The sequence below is a fragment of the Rhododendron vialii genome, chromosome 4a, assembly GCF_030253575.1.
Source record: "Rhododendron vialii isolate Sample 1 chromosome 4a, ASM3025357v1".
Lineage (NCBI taxonomy): Eukaryota > Viridiplantae > Streptophyta > Magnoliopsida > Ericales > Ericaceae > Rhododendron > Rhododendron vialii.
The window spans coordinates 16,370,058-16,385,918 of record NC_080560.1 but is presented as its reverse complement, the minus strand read 5'-3'; the positions used below and the strand labels follow the sequence as shown (position 1 = coordinate 16,385,918).

Below are 15,861 nucleotides of genomic sequence, written 5' to 3'. Positions count from 1 at the left end.
GACTTAGATGCGGGAATGGGTGAGCAACAGAGGGAGGAGGTGGAATCCAGGGAGCGGTCCTCTCCTAGGCGGAGCCCTGCCGCGGACCACGAGAAGGGGCCCATGGCCACTGAGATGGAGGTGCTTGTGCGTCTCTTCCCCGCGGGTTACCCCGTGGACAAAGCCTACCACCCACTCCTTAATGCCATAACCTGGGCTCATCCGGAGACATTTGCCCCTTTCAATCCATGGTCAGCTCAGCTCGAGGCGCTGCTCCTCAGGGATCTCCATGAAGTGCTTACCCCTTGGACGCAGTTACGCTTCAGCGACTTTAATGCTAACACGGAAGCCGCCCTGCAGGAGGTCGCACAGGACATGGCTATCATGGGATTCAACCTCGGCTGGCCGAGTGCGAGGAGCTCCGCACTTAGGGCCGCGAGGGAGATGGTGGCCTTGAGGCCTAAGCTTCAGAGTCGTTCTGCGCAGTTAGAATCCGCTCGGCAACACGTGGCGAACCTGGAGGCCAGGTTTGCCCAAATTTCACAATATGACACGAAGCTGGTGGCAACGACGCTAAACCTTAAGGACCCTGACCCTAAGGAGCTCGTTTTCGTGGATTGGCTGGTTTAGACTTTACATGTATCATCATTTTTTCATTTTATCATTATCATTTTTTTCTGTTTTTTTTTTAATAAAGATGTTGGTGAATCAATAAAGTTGTCTTGTTTGATTCTTTGGCCGGGGGCCGTGTTTGGGCCTTTCGTGACCTAACATTATTTCTATTTTATAATGATCAAATCCAGAGCTGCGCGAGTCACGTTCTAACCACTCGCGATGTAAAATGATAAATGTTAAGTCTGAGGCACACGGGTCGTGGTCTGACCACGTCGCGACCCAACATCATCTTTAAATGAGAACTGTCAAGCTTGAAGCACGCAAGTCATGATCTGACCACTCACGACTTAATGAGAACTGTTAAATTTGAAGCACGCGAGTCATGTTCTGACCACTCGCGACTTAATGAGAACTGTTAAATTTGAAGCACGTGGGTCATGTTCTGACCACTCGCGACTTAATGATAACCGATAAGTTTGAATTAATAATTGTAAGATGGGCGAAACCGCGGAGTTGTTCTCTGTGCGTGGTCAAGCTTTTCATCATTACATGCAAATCAAATAGATAAAATGGGAGAAAGATAATCTTTTCATTTCATTAAAAAAACACTCAGAAGGCCTGATAGTTCAAACTTACAAAAAGATTCCCAGGAGCCTAATGGGATGATACCATTTTCCATTAAGCCTTGTAGCATCATTACAAGAAAAGAAAGGACATAAAGAAGATTTTGCAGACGAAGTGAAAATCCCACCTCTTCTCTCACGGGTAAAATTTCTTGACATATTTCGAATTAACCGCTCCTGTCCGGAATCCGTCTTCCACGCAAGCCAGATAGTAGTGCCCGCTTTCGGAAGCGCTGATTACCTCGTAGGGCCCTTCCCATTTAGGAGTGAACTTTGGAGTCTTCAAATCTCTCATCACTGCCGTTGTCTTCCAGACTAAGTCCCCAACCTTGAACACCCACAGAACCACGCCTTTGTTGTAGTAACGTGCCACGGACTCCTAGTACCTTTCGTGAGCAAAGGCAGCAGCGACTCTTCTCTCTTCCAAGGCTTCCAAATCTGCCCTTCTCCTTTCCGTGGAATTCTCCATTGCAAGGATCATTCGCGCGGAAGGGACACTCGTGGACTTCCTTTTCGAAGTTCGATAAGCCCAGAGGGCTATCGGCAGATGATCTGCCCAAGTCCCACTGCATTCGTCTAGCAATTTGCTTAGGGTCCTTATCAGAGTCTTATTTGTCGCTTCTGCTTGCCCGTTGCCTTGTGGGTAGTATGCGCTGGAGGTATGGTGTTCAATTATGTATTCATCAAGGAGACTTCCCACGTGGTGATTGATAAACGGAGTTCCATTGTCAGAGAGGATCACCTTGGGTATCCCAAATCTGCAAATGATGTTTTCCTTCATGAATGCTGCTACCGTGTCCCCTGTGGCCTTCTTCAATGGGGCGGCTTCAACCCATTTGGTACAAATTTCCGTGGCTGCCAGGATCTACCTATTCTTCCACAAGGCTGGCCTGATCGGCCCGACTAAATCCATGGCCCACGTGTGAAAGGGATATGGGGCGCGAATCGAATGTAATTCCATAGAGGGGGCATGAATCAAGTTGCCAAACTTCTGGCACGCCTGACATCTTTGCATGTGTCACTTATAATTGCCCTCCATGGTGGGCCAGAAATATCCCAAATGGACCAACTGTTCGTAGAGTTTCTTTCATCTCGAATGCTTAGTTCCATGCGTCCTTCTCAAAACCTCCTCTGCTTCTTCTTTGTCTATACATCTTTGAGGCATCCCCTCGAGGGTCCTTCTGAATGGATCCCCTTCTCCAGGAAGAAACGTAGCGCTCCACGGATGACATTCGCGGATTTGGTCCGCTCCATAGGCAAAGATCCCTCCCGCAAATAATCAATGTAGACATGCCGCCAATCCACCTCTTGATTACTGGTGGCCACCATTAGACATTCTGGCCTAACCGCTACAAGGAACACCACGTGTAGTTCTTCGCAACCGAGTCGACGTCTTTCTTCATGTTAGGCCAGTAGTAACCTTGTCTCTGAATTCTTTGGTATAGGGCTATCTTGTTGTCCGCACAGTTGTTGTTATGAATCCGATCTAGGACGTCACCTGCTTCCTTTGCGTCGACACACCAGGCGAGCCATCTTTGCGGGGCGCGATGATACAGTTCTCCGCGCAAGATAACAAAGCATGAAAGCTCCGTGGTGGATAAGTGCCCTACCCCAGTAGCCAGTTGTATCTTGATGGCTTTGCGCCAGTCCTCTGTTGGTTCGGAAAAGTCTTTTAGAGCAGACGGCTCAAACATCTTCACAATTTCTATACAGCCTTTTCTTTTTCGAATTCCGTCCTTGCTCCCAATGTTGCGAGGGCATCCGGGAAATGGTTTTCTGACCTGGGCTTATGAACAATGCTGATGCTTTTGAAAGAATTCATTAGCTTTTGAACTGTCATTCAATACGGCACCAATGTTGGCTCCTTCAACGCGTAAACCCTTCTGTCTGCAGAATCACTAACTTTGAATCTCCCACTATCTTCAGATGTTTGATCCCTCTTTCTTTTGCTGCTACTAGATCCAAAATCAACACCTCATATTCTGCCTCATTGTTAGAGCAAGGGAAGCTCAGTTTGTAGGCTAAATGGAATTTCTCTCCTTTTTCGCTCTGTAATACTATTCTCGTGCCTCTTGATCCATTTCCCACGGCCCCATCGAAGCTGAGCATCCAGTGCGGGTCATCCGCGTTGGCTGCGAGAGCTTCGAAACCATCTCTAGGCAAAGACTCTTTGAGTGGTTCGCACTGGCCGCTTGGAAACTGGGCTAAAAGGTCCGCTAGGGCTTGGCACTTAATTGCTTTCGATGTGGCACATGAAATTTCGAATTCTGCTAGTGCCAATAACCATTGGGCGACCCAGCCCATGAGTGCAGGGCGTGACAGGAGATACCTTATTGGATCACACTTAGTAATTATATGTATAGGGAAGGACAGGAAGTAATGTCAGAGTTTCTGTGCAGAGAAATCAAGGGCTAAGTAGTGTCGTTCAATGGCTCAGTATCGTTCTTCCAGTCCTTGGACCTTCCTACTGATGTAGTAGACTGGGTGTTCTGTTCCATCTACTTCTTGCACCAGCAGGGCCCCAATGGATCTCGTGGTGGAGGTCAGGTAAAGTATCAACAATTTTCCCGCGACTAGAGCCACCATTGTCTGAAGGGAGGTTAGAGCCGCTTTAATCCGCTTGAAGGCTTACTGGTGCTCCTGCTTCCATTCGAATTTTGCATTACCCTTTAATAAGTCCGTGAAGGGAGCTGTTATTTCCGCCAATGCAGGAATAAAATGTCACAGGTAAGAAACCTTCCCCAGGAATCATTTGAGCGTCTTCTAAGAGTGCAGCGGGGCCATTTCCGCGATAGACTTAATCTTGGCTCCATCTGCATCAATACCATGGCGATGTACAAGAAAGCCCAAGAATTTTCCGGCAGTGACACCAAATGCGCATTTGAGAGGATTCATCTTGAAGTTGAATTTCCTGCACCGTTCAAACACAGTGGCTAAATCTGTGAGGTGGTCTCTCGCTCCTTCGACTTTACCACAAGATCATCCACGTAATCCTCTATTATCTTGTGCATTAGATCATGAAAGATTGCTGTCATGACCCGCTAATACATTGCCCTTGCATTTTTGAGTCCGAAGGGCATCACAACGTAGTAGAAGTTTCCCAACGGGGTCCGAAAGGCTGTCTTCTCGGCGTCTTCTGAAGCCATCTTGATTTGGTTGTAACCTCTGAACCCATCCATGAAAGAGAACATCTAGTGTCCCGATGTGGCGTATACTAACATATCAATATGTGGGAGCGGGAATTCATCTTTTGGGCACGCCTTGTTGAGGTTGCAAAAATCAACGCACACTCTTATTTAACCATTTTCTTCTTTACGGGGACAATGTTTTCTAACCACTCAGGGTATTGGATGGGGCGGATGAAGCCCGCTTTTTTGTAACTTTTTGACTTCTTCCTTGATCTGTCCCTCCAAATCGGGGTGGTATTTCCGCTGGGATTGCTTCACTGGCTTAGAATTTGGGAAGATGTCTAAATGGTGCGTGACTAGCTCCGGGTCTAATCCTGGCATTTCCTCATAGTGCTAGGCGAAGCATCCGAATTATTGCGTAGAAGTGAAGTTAATTTCTCGCGGAATGTTTCGTCCAACTCAGTACTGACAAACACTGGTTTCCGCAGGCTCACTCCATTGTTTAAGTCAACTTCCTCGAGTGCCTCTTATTGCAGTTTGGGCTGGTCTTGCATGCACTCCGGAGCGGGTTCTGGCTTTTGGATTACCACATGTTCTATTGCAGCACATGTTCCGCCGGAGCCAACGGTTTTACATTCAGCCGCTGCCCCGGTGGACCATCATAAGTGATACACCTTCTTGCCCCCTTATTTTGTCTTAGTGATCTTTCTGAGGGCCGCGGGCTCTGCGCGGATGGCTCTCTTGCTCAATTTTCTAGCTTATCATCTTTTATGTCTTCCCATTTTGGGATTTTTACGCCGCGCGGCTTGCCGGTGATTGCTTGAGACATTTCGTTTAGCTCCGAAAAGTAGATCGCGTCTGAAAGGTGTACCTTGTTGGTATCAAATGGGTTTTTCGATGCGTGGATGGTGATTCTTTTTCCTGCCTATATCCCTTTCAAGCACTGATGGTAGCTTGATGGTACGACAGCGTACTTGTGCATCCAGCTCCGTCCGAGAATGATGTGGTAATTTGGGTCTGCATTGATAAAATGAAATTTAGTAGCGGAGCGAATCGCCCCCACTTCTAAATCCACCACAACATATCTCAGAGACTGCTTTCTATCTCCTCCAAACCTTGTGATAGTGATTGTTGACTCTACTATCCGGTTGTCCTGGATTCCCAATCGCCTGAATGTTGAAAAGGGCATGAGATTTATGGATGCCCCACCATCAAGAAAAGTTCTTTTCAACTCTGTCCCATTGACGAGGGACGTGACGTACAACAGGCGGTTATGAGGGTACGGTATTCTCCGATCTGCATTCGAGAAGGTAACGAAGTTGGATTCATCACGGATTGTCCGCGGGACGGACCCTTCCGCGGACATGCACAATTCTTGGTGAACCTCTGCGATGTTGATAATTGCTTTGGCTATCTCCAATCTTGCGGCCGGGGTAAAGCCAAAACCATCGAAGAACGCTCGAAATTTCATGTTGTTTTGCAGCGTTTTAGCCGAACTATTGGGGTCTAGTGTAACTGTAGAAGTCGTACCTTCCCCGAATTCTTTGAGGATCTCATGGCAAGAGACCATATAAGCCCATCCGTGCTCCTATTCTTCTTCCAGGTAGTAGTGATTATCTGCTTCATCTTCATCCTCATACATGAACGGGTAACATTCCACCATGTTGACTTCTTCGTTGTGGTTTCCATGGGCCGGATAGGGTTCCACGCGGATGTCGCGCCGCCCTATCCGTAGCTCATTGGCGTTTCGTTTTCTCTTGAACAGCCGCTTTAGGGACCAACAGTCGCTAATTGGGTGTTTGGTATGCCTATGGTACATGCAGTACCGCGGATGCCCACGATCTTCCCGTGTCGACTGGTAATCCCGCGGTGATACCTCCACCCCAAGCCACCAAGCCTCAAGAATTTCCCCGATTCCCACTAAAGCGAGGTCGCAACCCGCGACGATTGTACTTTCTTCGCAGGGTTCCTTCCGGACCCTGCCTCTAGGCCAGGAGGGAACCCTAGGAGCTCTTCATTGCAACTTTTTATGATTACGAGGTCCCAGCGACTCGCAGGCTCTTAACGCGGTCTCCCACTGCTAGAACTATTCCGGGGTGTATTTTACCATTCCTCGGCACCGGTGGGGCTCCGCAGTAACTTCCTACGGTGATCTTCCGCGGGAGCACCCTCGTGTCTTATTTGCACACGTGCTCTCTTCTCATTGGGTGGTCAACTATTCTTCTCCGGGTGGGGATTTGACTAAGGCCACCCTTTTCCGCGGGCCCCGTTGCCACATGTCCGTAAGCAATTGAAGGGTCAAATAGCCTCCCTTAGTCAAAAGTTAAAAATTTTGACCGCACCTACACTACTCTACAGGTCATACAAAATGAACGATTCAGATTATCGCGCACAATGAACGCACGGTAAGACTCACAAATGGCGGTGGCGGAAACCCTCATTCGGACAAAATTTATTTTCTCTTCAAAAAAGCCTAGCCTACAAATTTCTTGAAGTAATAGCTAGTTAAAGTTGGAAAACTTTTTTTGTTTCGATATTTTGTTAAGTACTTAAGTGGAATTCTACACCGAAATAATTTTAGCATTTTATACCTTCTACTTTATAATGATGAGTTCTAACATCTCCTTTTGACTATATATGTGAACTTAAAAGGAAAAGAGATTTTCTTAATTATGTGGCTCTTCAAAGGGCAAATAGTACAATTCACGTCCTCGCCCTATATTTGTGTGTCTATCAAAAATATTCCTCTATCTTTATTCCCACGTATTTTCAATCGTCGCATGCTTGCATAAAAGGCTCTGGCCGGTAATATGCGTAACATCCCTACAATTAAAATTGCAAGAAACAGAGGTACAACGGCAAATGAGTAGATGTGATCTGATCCCTAACCTGTGGTTGTAGATTGATATCACAAACAACGTACAATCTAGCTATAGTGGCTTGAGAAATGAGAAAAGTAAAAAGGAAAATTAGGAAGAAAAAAGATGTTCAAATTTTGTGTGCCCTCATGCTTAGACCAAAAAGCAGTCAATGGTCCAGAAGGAGAATAAAAGAAGAACAAAATCTCTCATGCATATGCACCTCTTTCCATTTCGAGAAAAGAATGGTGTTCTGAGACAGCTAGCTAGTGCACATGGGAAAGTGCGAGGATTAAAGGCTAAGAAGGGGGACTATTCCGTAAAGGGTGAGACAAAGTGGGACATTCTTCAGATTTTCACACAGATTACAGACAGTGAGATTCATTAGTAGAATTATTATGTCTTAATTGTGTCTTGCAAATGTGTAGTTAAAGGCGATCGAGGTTTGTTGAAATTGTTTGGTGAGTTGGTCCCCACCATATTGACCGAAAGTTAATTTACTAGGGGTTTTTTCAAAATAATCCTTTTAAAAGAAGAATTGGCCGAAGTACTCTTGTTTTCAAAAATAATTGTAATAATACTCCGAATAATCGCCTTTTGAAAGAACGCCACCATCAAAACAGCCGTTTCGTCTACCTCGCCTCTCAACTCTCCCTCTCTGCTATCTTAAACCTCTCTCTCTCTCTCTCTCTCTCTCTCTCTTTACGAGCTCGCCGTCCATTCACTAGCCACACTCTGCCACCAAATCCGCTCTTTCATGATCTCACCTCTCTCTCTCTCTAACAAAATATACGTATGTATATGTATATGCAAATATATGTGGGAATATATATATATATATATATATATTTTTTTTTTTTTTTTTTTTTTGGCATACCATTTTGTGAAATTGGCCCAAGGAGGAGCCAAATCCTTAATTCAAGGAGATATTGTGAAGTTGTACTGGCATGTGTAGGTGAGATTACAATAATTAGTGTTGCGCGCGCGCGCTTGAGGCTTAAGTGTAGGATGAGGGGCATCAAAATCAAAAACAATTTATATAGGCTTGGTTAGTTATTCTTTTAACCCTAATGTACTTGTATTCCTAGGTTCTTTAACACTAGTGTCAATAAATCTGTCTTTTGAGGCTTCAAGAATAATAAACCAATTAGACTAAGTGTTTGAGTGTCCATTTAGGTGATTACTAAGTATATCATTGCTGTTTTTTTATTTTAAACGGCGAAAAAGAAAATTTTATTAACATTTGAAATTGTTACAAAGATTAACAAAAGTAAAGAGAGAACAATATAGTGTTTAATCCGAGACCCAAATCCTAAATTGGCAAGTTGCCAACCAAAGGATACACCAAAGTGGGACAAGCCCAAACATTTGAAAAGCCTAAAAACCACATACATGGGACAAGCCCAACAGTTAAATCAAATAGGACACAGCTCAAACCCTTAAAAGTCCAAAATACAAGGGACTAGCCCAAACAATTAAACCCAAACAAACCCAAAAACACAAGTACACAACACACCCCAGCCAACACCGCCGAACTTCACCGCCCACCACCACAATAGTAGACCGCCACCCAAGAAGATGACAAACCATCGCCGCCGCCGCCCCACGATTGCTGTTAGTAGGTCGTTCTATGCAAAGGTGTGTTTTTTTTTTTTTTTTTCTCTCGTAACAAATATATTGCATATCTTTCAGTCCATATGCAAGTTATAGCCGCCAAAAGCAATCATGCAATAGGTCCCGTACAAGCAAAAGTGGCTGTATTATAACTCCTATAATCTTACAATCTTACTGAATTCAAGCAACATGCATATTTGAAGAAATTCTGGCCACTAGTCGAAATCATGATTAGTGGGTTCCAAACACCTACAGTGGCAGAACCATCATTGTATCCATAAAAACTCACTTCCTCAAAAGGGGCAAGCAAATTAGGACGGATGGTGTAACAATTACCACCCAAGAAGTAATAACTTAAAAACCCTATTATAAGAAAATATACAAGCCAAGTAGAACATCCATTTATTGAATTAAGTTCACGTGATCAGTTTATTTCTTATGGATAGTTTTCGATGGGTTCAAGTAGCAAACTTTTGGACTGAAACGCGTAGATTGAGCCCATGCCCCCCAAGAGGCGTAAACTTCTGTTTTTTTTTGCTCAGCAAGAGGCGTAAACTTCTTGGTGAGTGAAAATAGGAGCAGAGATGTCAAGATACATGAAAAACTGTCTAGGAAAGGAAATGAATGATCCAGATTTATAGTACTGTGAATCTGGACCATTCATTTTTTTGTGTGGACAATTTGGGCTGAAACGTATAGATTGAGTCCATGCCCCATAGATTGAGCCCATGCCCCATGAGAGGCGTAAAATTCTCAGTGAGTAAAAATAGGAGCAGAAATATTAGGATACAAGAAAAATTGCCCAGGAAAAAAATGAATGGTCCAGATTTAGGGTTCATTTTCTTTCGTGGACAATTTCATGAACTGTTTGGAGTATATTGTACCACACTCTAATAGGAGTCTAATTCTGCAATCGTTTGGGCCCAAAGCTTGACCCATGTCCCAAGATGAAGATCGACAACTAAATATCATAGCAGCTGTTTTTTTTTTTTTGGGGGGGGGGGGCCCAAATCGGGAAGAATGGTTGGATGGCATTTTTGTTTTATCGGAAACAATTATATTGAATTGATAACCCAACAAGGCACATCGAGAGAAAAATAGGGAAAAACACTCATTAGTCGTTACATGGTTCGATGGCATTTCCACCAAACCGGATACATCGATCTTTCTGAAATTTATCAAATCTTTGGAGTAATAATCAGTTTTTGTTTTATCTTTTCTCCCACCTTCATACGGCATTTACTTGTATTACTGGCGTTTTGAAAATATAAGACGTCCCTTTTTTATTGTACAAAAACTCAAACGCTCACATTATTATTTACAAAAAGTACAGTGTACCCAGGACCACCAAAATCCATAGGAAGAGCGCGCGCTCTCTCTCTCTCATACAAATGACAAGAGCCTCTCCCTTAAAGTTTCAAACTCCACCCTCTGACCTCCTTGCACCTGTTGAATTCAAAAACAAAAACCTTAATTAGCTTGATAAGAATGTTTTCCAGTATTTATGGAGTAAAATGTTATTTTATTTATTTCTTAGCCCTTTAATTAATACTTCGTAATTTTTCTTTCCAAATCAACTTTATGATTCAGTATGCAGTCAAGGTTATGTTATATTTTATACTACTATATATATCTCTGAAGTATCTGGTTCAGTAAAAACACCTTATAACTAAAAATAAGTGCCCTTATCGAGTTATCAATATACATCTTTTTGCTAATCAAAAGAAAGAAAGAAAGAACAACGTCCTTAAAACCATGCACAATCAATAAGCACAAACTGGTCGAGATTTCAATCTATACTCCTTGTTGAAAAAGCTATGGGAACCAACCTAATAGGCACGACCGTGCACAAACTGTACGCGAGGCCCACTCCGGGTACCGTACGGATAATCCGAGCCTTTCAATAATTTCAAAATAATTTTTCAAGTGGCTCGGTTGGAAATCAGCTCAATTTGATACGTATAGGTACTTGATCCAATCTTTCAATTTTTCATTCAGATTATAGGAATTTGAATGAAAAATTGAAAGATTGGATCAATCACCTACACATATCGAATTGAGTTGATTTTTCCTCCAAGGGCCGCTCAAAATATTATTTTAAAATTATTAAACGACTTGGATCATCCGTGCGGAACCTAGAATGGGCCCCACGTGCCAGTTTGCGCATCATCAGTGCACAAACCATCGGCGGCCATATGGTTCGAACAAGAAAGTGGAACCTCGATTAGATATCCGTATATCCAATGTAATGTAATGAGATCCAAAATTAATGTAAATGTCTTAATTATTTTTTCTTTGCTGAATATTACTGAATTTGCATTAAAGTCTTTTCTTCAAATAAAAATAGATAGTGATTTTGTCACACCCTTTTTTGATAATGCCACACCCTGCAAGTGTATTTTTGAATTTAGTCCAAATTATAATCTGTAACATGTACCAGACAAAAATTGTTAACCTTATTATGTGTCGTTAATATATGTAGTACCATGGAGATTAAACTATAGGACCACTAACTAGCAAAACTTAGCTAGTAGAGTGAAAGAAATTTAAAAAGAAGAAAAGAAGTAGTAGTACCTCAAGATGAATATTGTAGAAAATCTTATTTCCATAGGATTCAAAGCAAGATGCGTTTAACAGAATCAGCCCATCTTCCTCCAAATTCAGCAGAATTTCCGATATCAAAATACTCTCCTCAACCTTAATTGTGCAAATTTGGATCAAAACTTCTCTCTCTCCCAACGGACTCGCCGAAACAACCGATAAGGCATTCTGATTCACGCACTTTGTTCGCCTTTTGATGTGAGCTGAATCTTGTATTTTCCTGGACTTGTGAATTCTTGATACGAGCTCTTCCTTTTTCTCAACAAGTCCTTCTACTTCCCTTTGTAAGTCAGGTATGTATTTTAGTACTCGCGATACCGTGGCTGGAATACTTAATTTCTTCTGTAATAAGTGGGAAAAAAAAATAGCAGAATTCGCGAATGTGAGTCGCATTCAATTCGAAATTAACCGCAACTTTTATCGGTCCAATATTGAACTAGATAATGAGTTATTACAAAATGAACTATTAACTTTTGTACAACCAGGGAAGCGCAAAGGGCCGAACTATAATAGTTCTTAAACAGGGAGGGCCGTATTGTGAATTAAGAAGAAATTTCAAAATTTCTTGGGATTATGAAGAAGTTGGTTGGGCTCTCCTCCGGGCTTGATGTCTTGTGCTTAGGATCCTTTTAATCTTTATAATTTATTTTTAAAAATTAATAAAAAAATCCTTCTCTGCAGTTCAAAAAAAACTGTATGAAGGTCAGAGTCCAGGCATGTTAGCCCAACCCCCTCTCCTCTGTAATCTCGTCTTGAGTCAGGGCAAGCTAGCCCAACCCCCTCACCTCCATAGACGAGATTACGGAAGAGAGGGGGTTGGGCTAACTTGCCCTGACTCTGACCTTCATACTATTTACTAGTCTCCCAACTCATATATGAATTAGTTACTCCCCAGCTCCGTCACATTTTGATAGTCTTATATCTCATTTTGCGACGTCCTACAATACTTTTTGATGGGACATAATTGAAAAGTTAAATATTTTTTAATATAATCATTGTACTCCTTTAAAAAGTTGAAATCTCTAAATGAAACGGAGAGAGTATATTTTTCGATTAACATTGGATGACACCTTTTGCATTTTTAGGAAACTTAACCCCTGAAATGAAATGATGGTTCATATGGAGTACTCTTAACAACTACTACTAGTCTCCCAACACTCCTTAAATAGCTTTCACCAAAAAAAAAAAAAAAAAGGAAGGAAAAGAAAAGAAAAAAGCACTCCTTAAATACACCAAAGCTAAGTAAACATATACGTACATGGTTCTTACCGTTTGATCAGCTGCCGGAAGAAGTGAACGGAGGGAAGAATACAAGTCATTAATCCTCTTCCGGCGGTCGCGCTCGCTCGCATTATGGCTGAGTTTCTTCGCCGTTATCGTTGGTGTTGTTGTTGCGATATTGTCATCGCATTCACGATCAACATCATCATTCGAATGCTTACATTCGCCTTCGCAACTATTAATCGCGATTAAGGGCTCATGAGATAAAAGAGGAGGAGAGTTAAGAAATGATGGAGTACTTGAATTAGCTTCTGCTTCTCTGGTGAAAAAATTGTTTTCTTCATGGGTTATAGATACAGAAGAGTCTTCCAAGGGCCACCCAAAGGGTGAAAACAAAGGAGGGGACCAAGATAGCATTTGTTGAGAGAGAGAGAGAGAGAGAGTTTGTTTTTGGAGGAGAGAGAGTTGAAAATTAAGTAACAATTACTTAGTTTGATAAGGAAGTGGATATGATCAGGACTTGTATTTATAGAAACTCAAAATCAATTAAGTACGTAATTAATCAATTAATTACTGGTAGATATGCGTTAACAAAGTTTAGGCAGTAATTAGGGAAGATATATTAGGATAAACCTTGATGTTAAGAATTTACTAGTAGATACGCGTTAACAAAGTTTAGGCAGTAATTAGGGAAGATATATTAGTAATTTTTAAGAAAAATGAATGGGAAAATGACAGGTTTAATTAGACATCTTAATTATTAATTAGCTAGTTCGTCATTTGATGTGTGGTATTGTGTGTCTGTATGTACAACGGCTATTTAATTTCTTCAAGACTAAATCATCTTTCTTGTTTTTTTTTTCCCCCCTTAAAAAAATGATGCATTCTTGCTCTTAAAACCTTTTAAAAAAAAAATGATTAGCATGTATTAGAAAATGTATCAATGTCATTGAAGATCTAATTGTCAGATTTTGGAAGATTTGGGTTTGCAATTTTCTTGATTATCTCGGATCAATATATATATGATTGAACATCTAATGTTTTTTATTCTAAACAGTAGTAACTTAAAGGCCTTTTGTGTGCTTTTCTGGGCCTTTTTCTGTTTTGTTTTCTTTGTTTTTTCTTTCTGTTTCAGGTGGGTTGGTGCTTTGGGTTCTCGGATTGGTGGTCGGAGGTCAATGGTTTGGCGGCGGCACGACGGCGATTGGGGTTTTTTTGGCAGCAGATTGTAGGTTTTGGGAGTTTTAGAGGTGGTGGTGGAGGATGCGGCATGTGGCGACTTCAGTGGTAGTTTTGCAAGGAGTTTTGCGGTGGTGGAGCATTGACGGCAGTTCACGGCGGTGGTTTTGCGGTTCACTCACGGTCGTGTGGTGTTGCGGCGGTTATGGGTGGTGGTTGGGATGTGGAGCGTTTGCAGCTGGCTCGGAGCGTTTTTGGGACCTACGACATACAACGGGTTCAAGGCGTTCTGCATGACAATGGCGGCGTTCCTTATCCTGATCGATTGTTTCTGGGTTTTAGGCGGCCGCATGTTTCATGGCGTTCAGAGGCAATAGTTCGGGTTTCAGGGTATTTTTGGGTTTTGTTGGTCCTTAACCAGAGCGCTTGGGTCTCAGGTACCAAAGGAGATTAAGTAATTTTAATTTTCTTGTGCTCCTATCCTTTTAATCTCTGGAATTTTCGAATTCATTGATTAATAAAAAAAATTGATGATCAAAAAAAAAAAATATGAAAGTGGCCTGAAAAAACCCACAAATGGCTCAACAAGATGGTCTATTCACTTTTAGGGAACGAGAACATCTTCATCCAAACTTGAACTAGAGAAATTTGTAACATTTTTTTTTGGCATATAAACTACATGTAATATCTAAATTACCTTTGATGTAACCCCCTAATTTTCCTCTTTAATACTCGATAATGACACACGCGCGCGCAGAGAGAGAGTGGCGAAACTAGCTGGTGGGAGGTGGAGTAGTTGCCACCCCCACCACTAGTTTCAAGCCCAAACTTTTTTTTTTACACTAAGAAAATTCAGTTAGGTACCTATCGGTATTCGGAGAACTCCAAATTTTAAACACACCTAATGCATATATCTCTTTACACAAAATGAGCAGTCTGGATCATCACAATAATATCTCAATGGCTTTCATTTAAAGACTACAAAAGAGTTGGTCCAAACTTTTTTCTTCTCAATTTTTAAAAAAAAAGGCCCACGACAAAGTTTAATCATATGAATATCAACGTAACCTTATTTTTCACACCCTTACGGACAACACACCACAACAGAATTAAATACTTATAGAACAGTGCCACTCCCACCCCCGAAATTCAATCCTGGCTTCGTCACTCAGAATTGAGTGTGTGGACGTACAAAAAGTGTGTGGCATGCATGGCATGCACAAGCCCAAAGTAGGCTTACTGGTCATATGCTCGAGCACAGGCTGCAATGTCACGTGGGAAGCACACTTTGTACTCACTCTCAACTGAGTCAACTCAAGCCTCCAAATTAAACTCCACCCTCAATCCCCATCGCCATCAGAAACAATTAAAAACTTGGACTTGTGTGTTTTGGTTATAGAGTCTATGGCTTCTCATCAACATATAGAGGTATGCATGGTGTAAACCATCTCTCTCTCTCTCTCTCTCTCTTACAGGTGGACATAAATTATGTTTATGATAAAATCATCATAAAAAAAATATTAAAAACTCAAGTTTGGAAATTTGATTCTGATCACCGTTGCCAAAAAGTCTTTTAGGCTATTGAAAGTTTGTCTGTTGTTAATTCTAAGATTAAAAATTAGTTGAGGTGCGCGTAAATGCAATAACTAATTTGCATATTCTTCTGTAAAAAAAAAAAAAAGAGGAGGAGGAGGAGGAGACATCTCATGAATTGTAAATACATCTTGCAATCTTGAAGCTTCGCAGTGAATGGCTAAGGATAGAATTATGATCTATCACTAAATAAAAGGTCCAAGCTTTCTCCAAGATTTGAGTGTCAAACTATATGGTGTGGTTCCAGAGTCGTCGGAATCAACCTTTCTAAAAAGAAAAAAATCATGGGGTAGAGCACCGTGAGTTCGCCTCATCTTCGGTGTGAGTTTAAAATGGAGCACATCGATATATAATTTCCGCAATTATAATGTCATAAGTTGGTACTCGTGTTGATAAATGTAAAAATTATCTAATATTTATATATATGAGTTTAAAATGGAGCACCGTGAG

The 15,861-nt window shown here is 41.8% G+C and overlaps 2 protein-coding genes across 2 annotated transcripts; both read right to left on the bottom strand.

The window, feature by feature from the left end:
- Positions 1–3,083: 3,083 nt before the first annotated feature.
- LOC131323740 (uncharacterized) lies at positions 3,084–3,803 on the bottom strand. Its single transcript, XM_058355584.1, has 2 exons — positions 3,678–3,803; positions 3,084–3,560 (listed from the first exon to the last, which is right to left on the bottom strand). The coding sequence occupies exons 1-2, from the start codon at positions 3,801–3,803 to the stop codon at positions 3,084–3,086; spliced, it is 603 nt and encodes a 200-aa protein (XP_058211567.1).
- Positions 3,804–9,918: 6,115 nt separating this feature from the next.
- LOC131322553 (transcription factor ORG3-like) lies at positions 9,919–13,202 on the bottom strand. The gene is made up of 3 exons (XM_058353913.1): positions 12,688–13,202; positions 11,392–11,760; positions 9,919–10,263 (listed from the first exon to the last, which is right to left on the bottom strand). The coding sequence occupies exons 1-3, from the start codon at positions 13,054–13,056 to the stop codon at positions 10,201–10,203; spliced, it is 801 nt and encodes a 266-aa protein (XP_058209896.1). The 5' UTR covers positions 13,057–13,202; the 3' UTR covers positions 9,919–10,200.
- Positions 13,203–15,861: the final 2,659 nt, after the last annotated feature.

What these genes read in the sequence shown, in the direction of transcription:
- LOC131322553 (XM_058353913.1), bottom strand. Translation starts at nt 13,056, where the DNA reads ATGCTATCTTGGTCCCCTCCTTTGTTTTCACCCTTTGGGTGGCCCTTG. An exon ending in TTCCGGCAGCTGATCAAACG is followed by an intron (nt 11,761 to 12,687) that starts GTAAGAACCATG and finishes CACTTATTACAG; the next exon opens with AAGAAATTAAGTATTCCAGC. An exon ending in TCTACAATATTCATCTTGAG is followed by an intron (nt 10,264 to 11,391) that starts GTACTACTACTT and finishes TGAATTCAACAG; the next exon opens with GTGCAAGGAGGTCAGAGGGT.
- LOC131323740 (XM_058355584.1), bottom strand. Translation starts at nt 3,803, where the DNA reads ATGGTGGCTCTAGTCGCGGGAAAATTGTTGATACTTTACCTGACCTCC. An exon ending in TCTACTACATCAGTAGGAAG is followed by an intron (nt 3,561 to 3,677) that starts GTCCAAGGACTG and finishes ATAATTACTAAG; the next exon opens with TGTGATCCAATAAGGTATCT.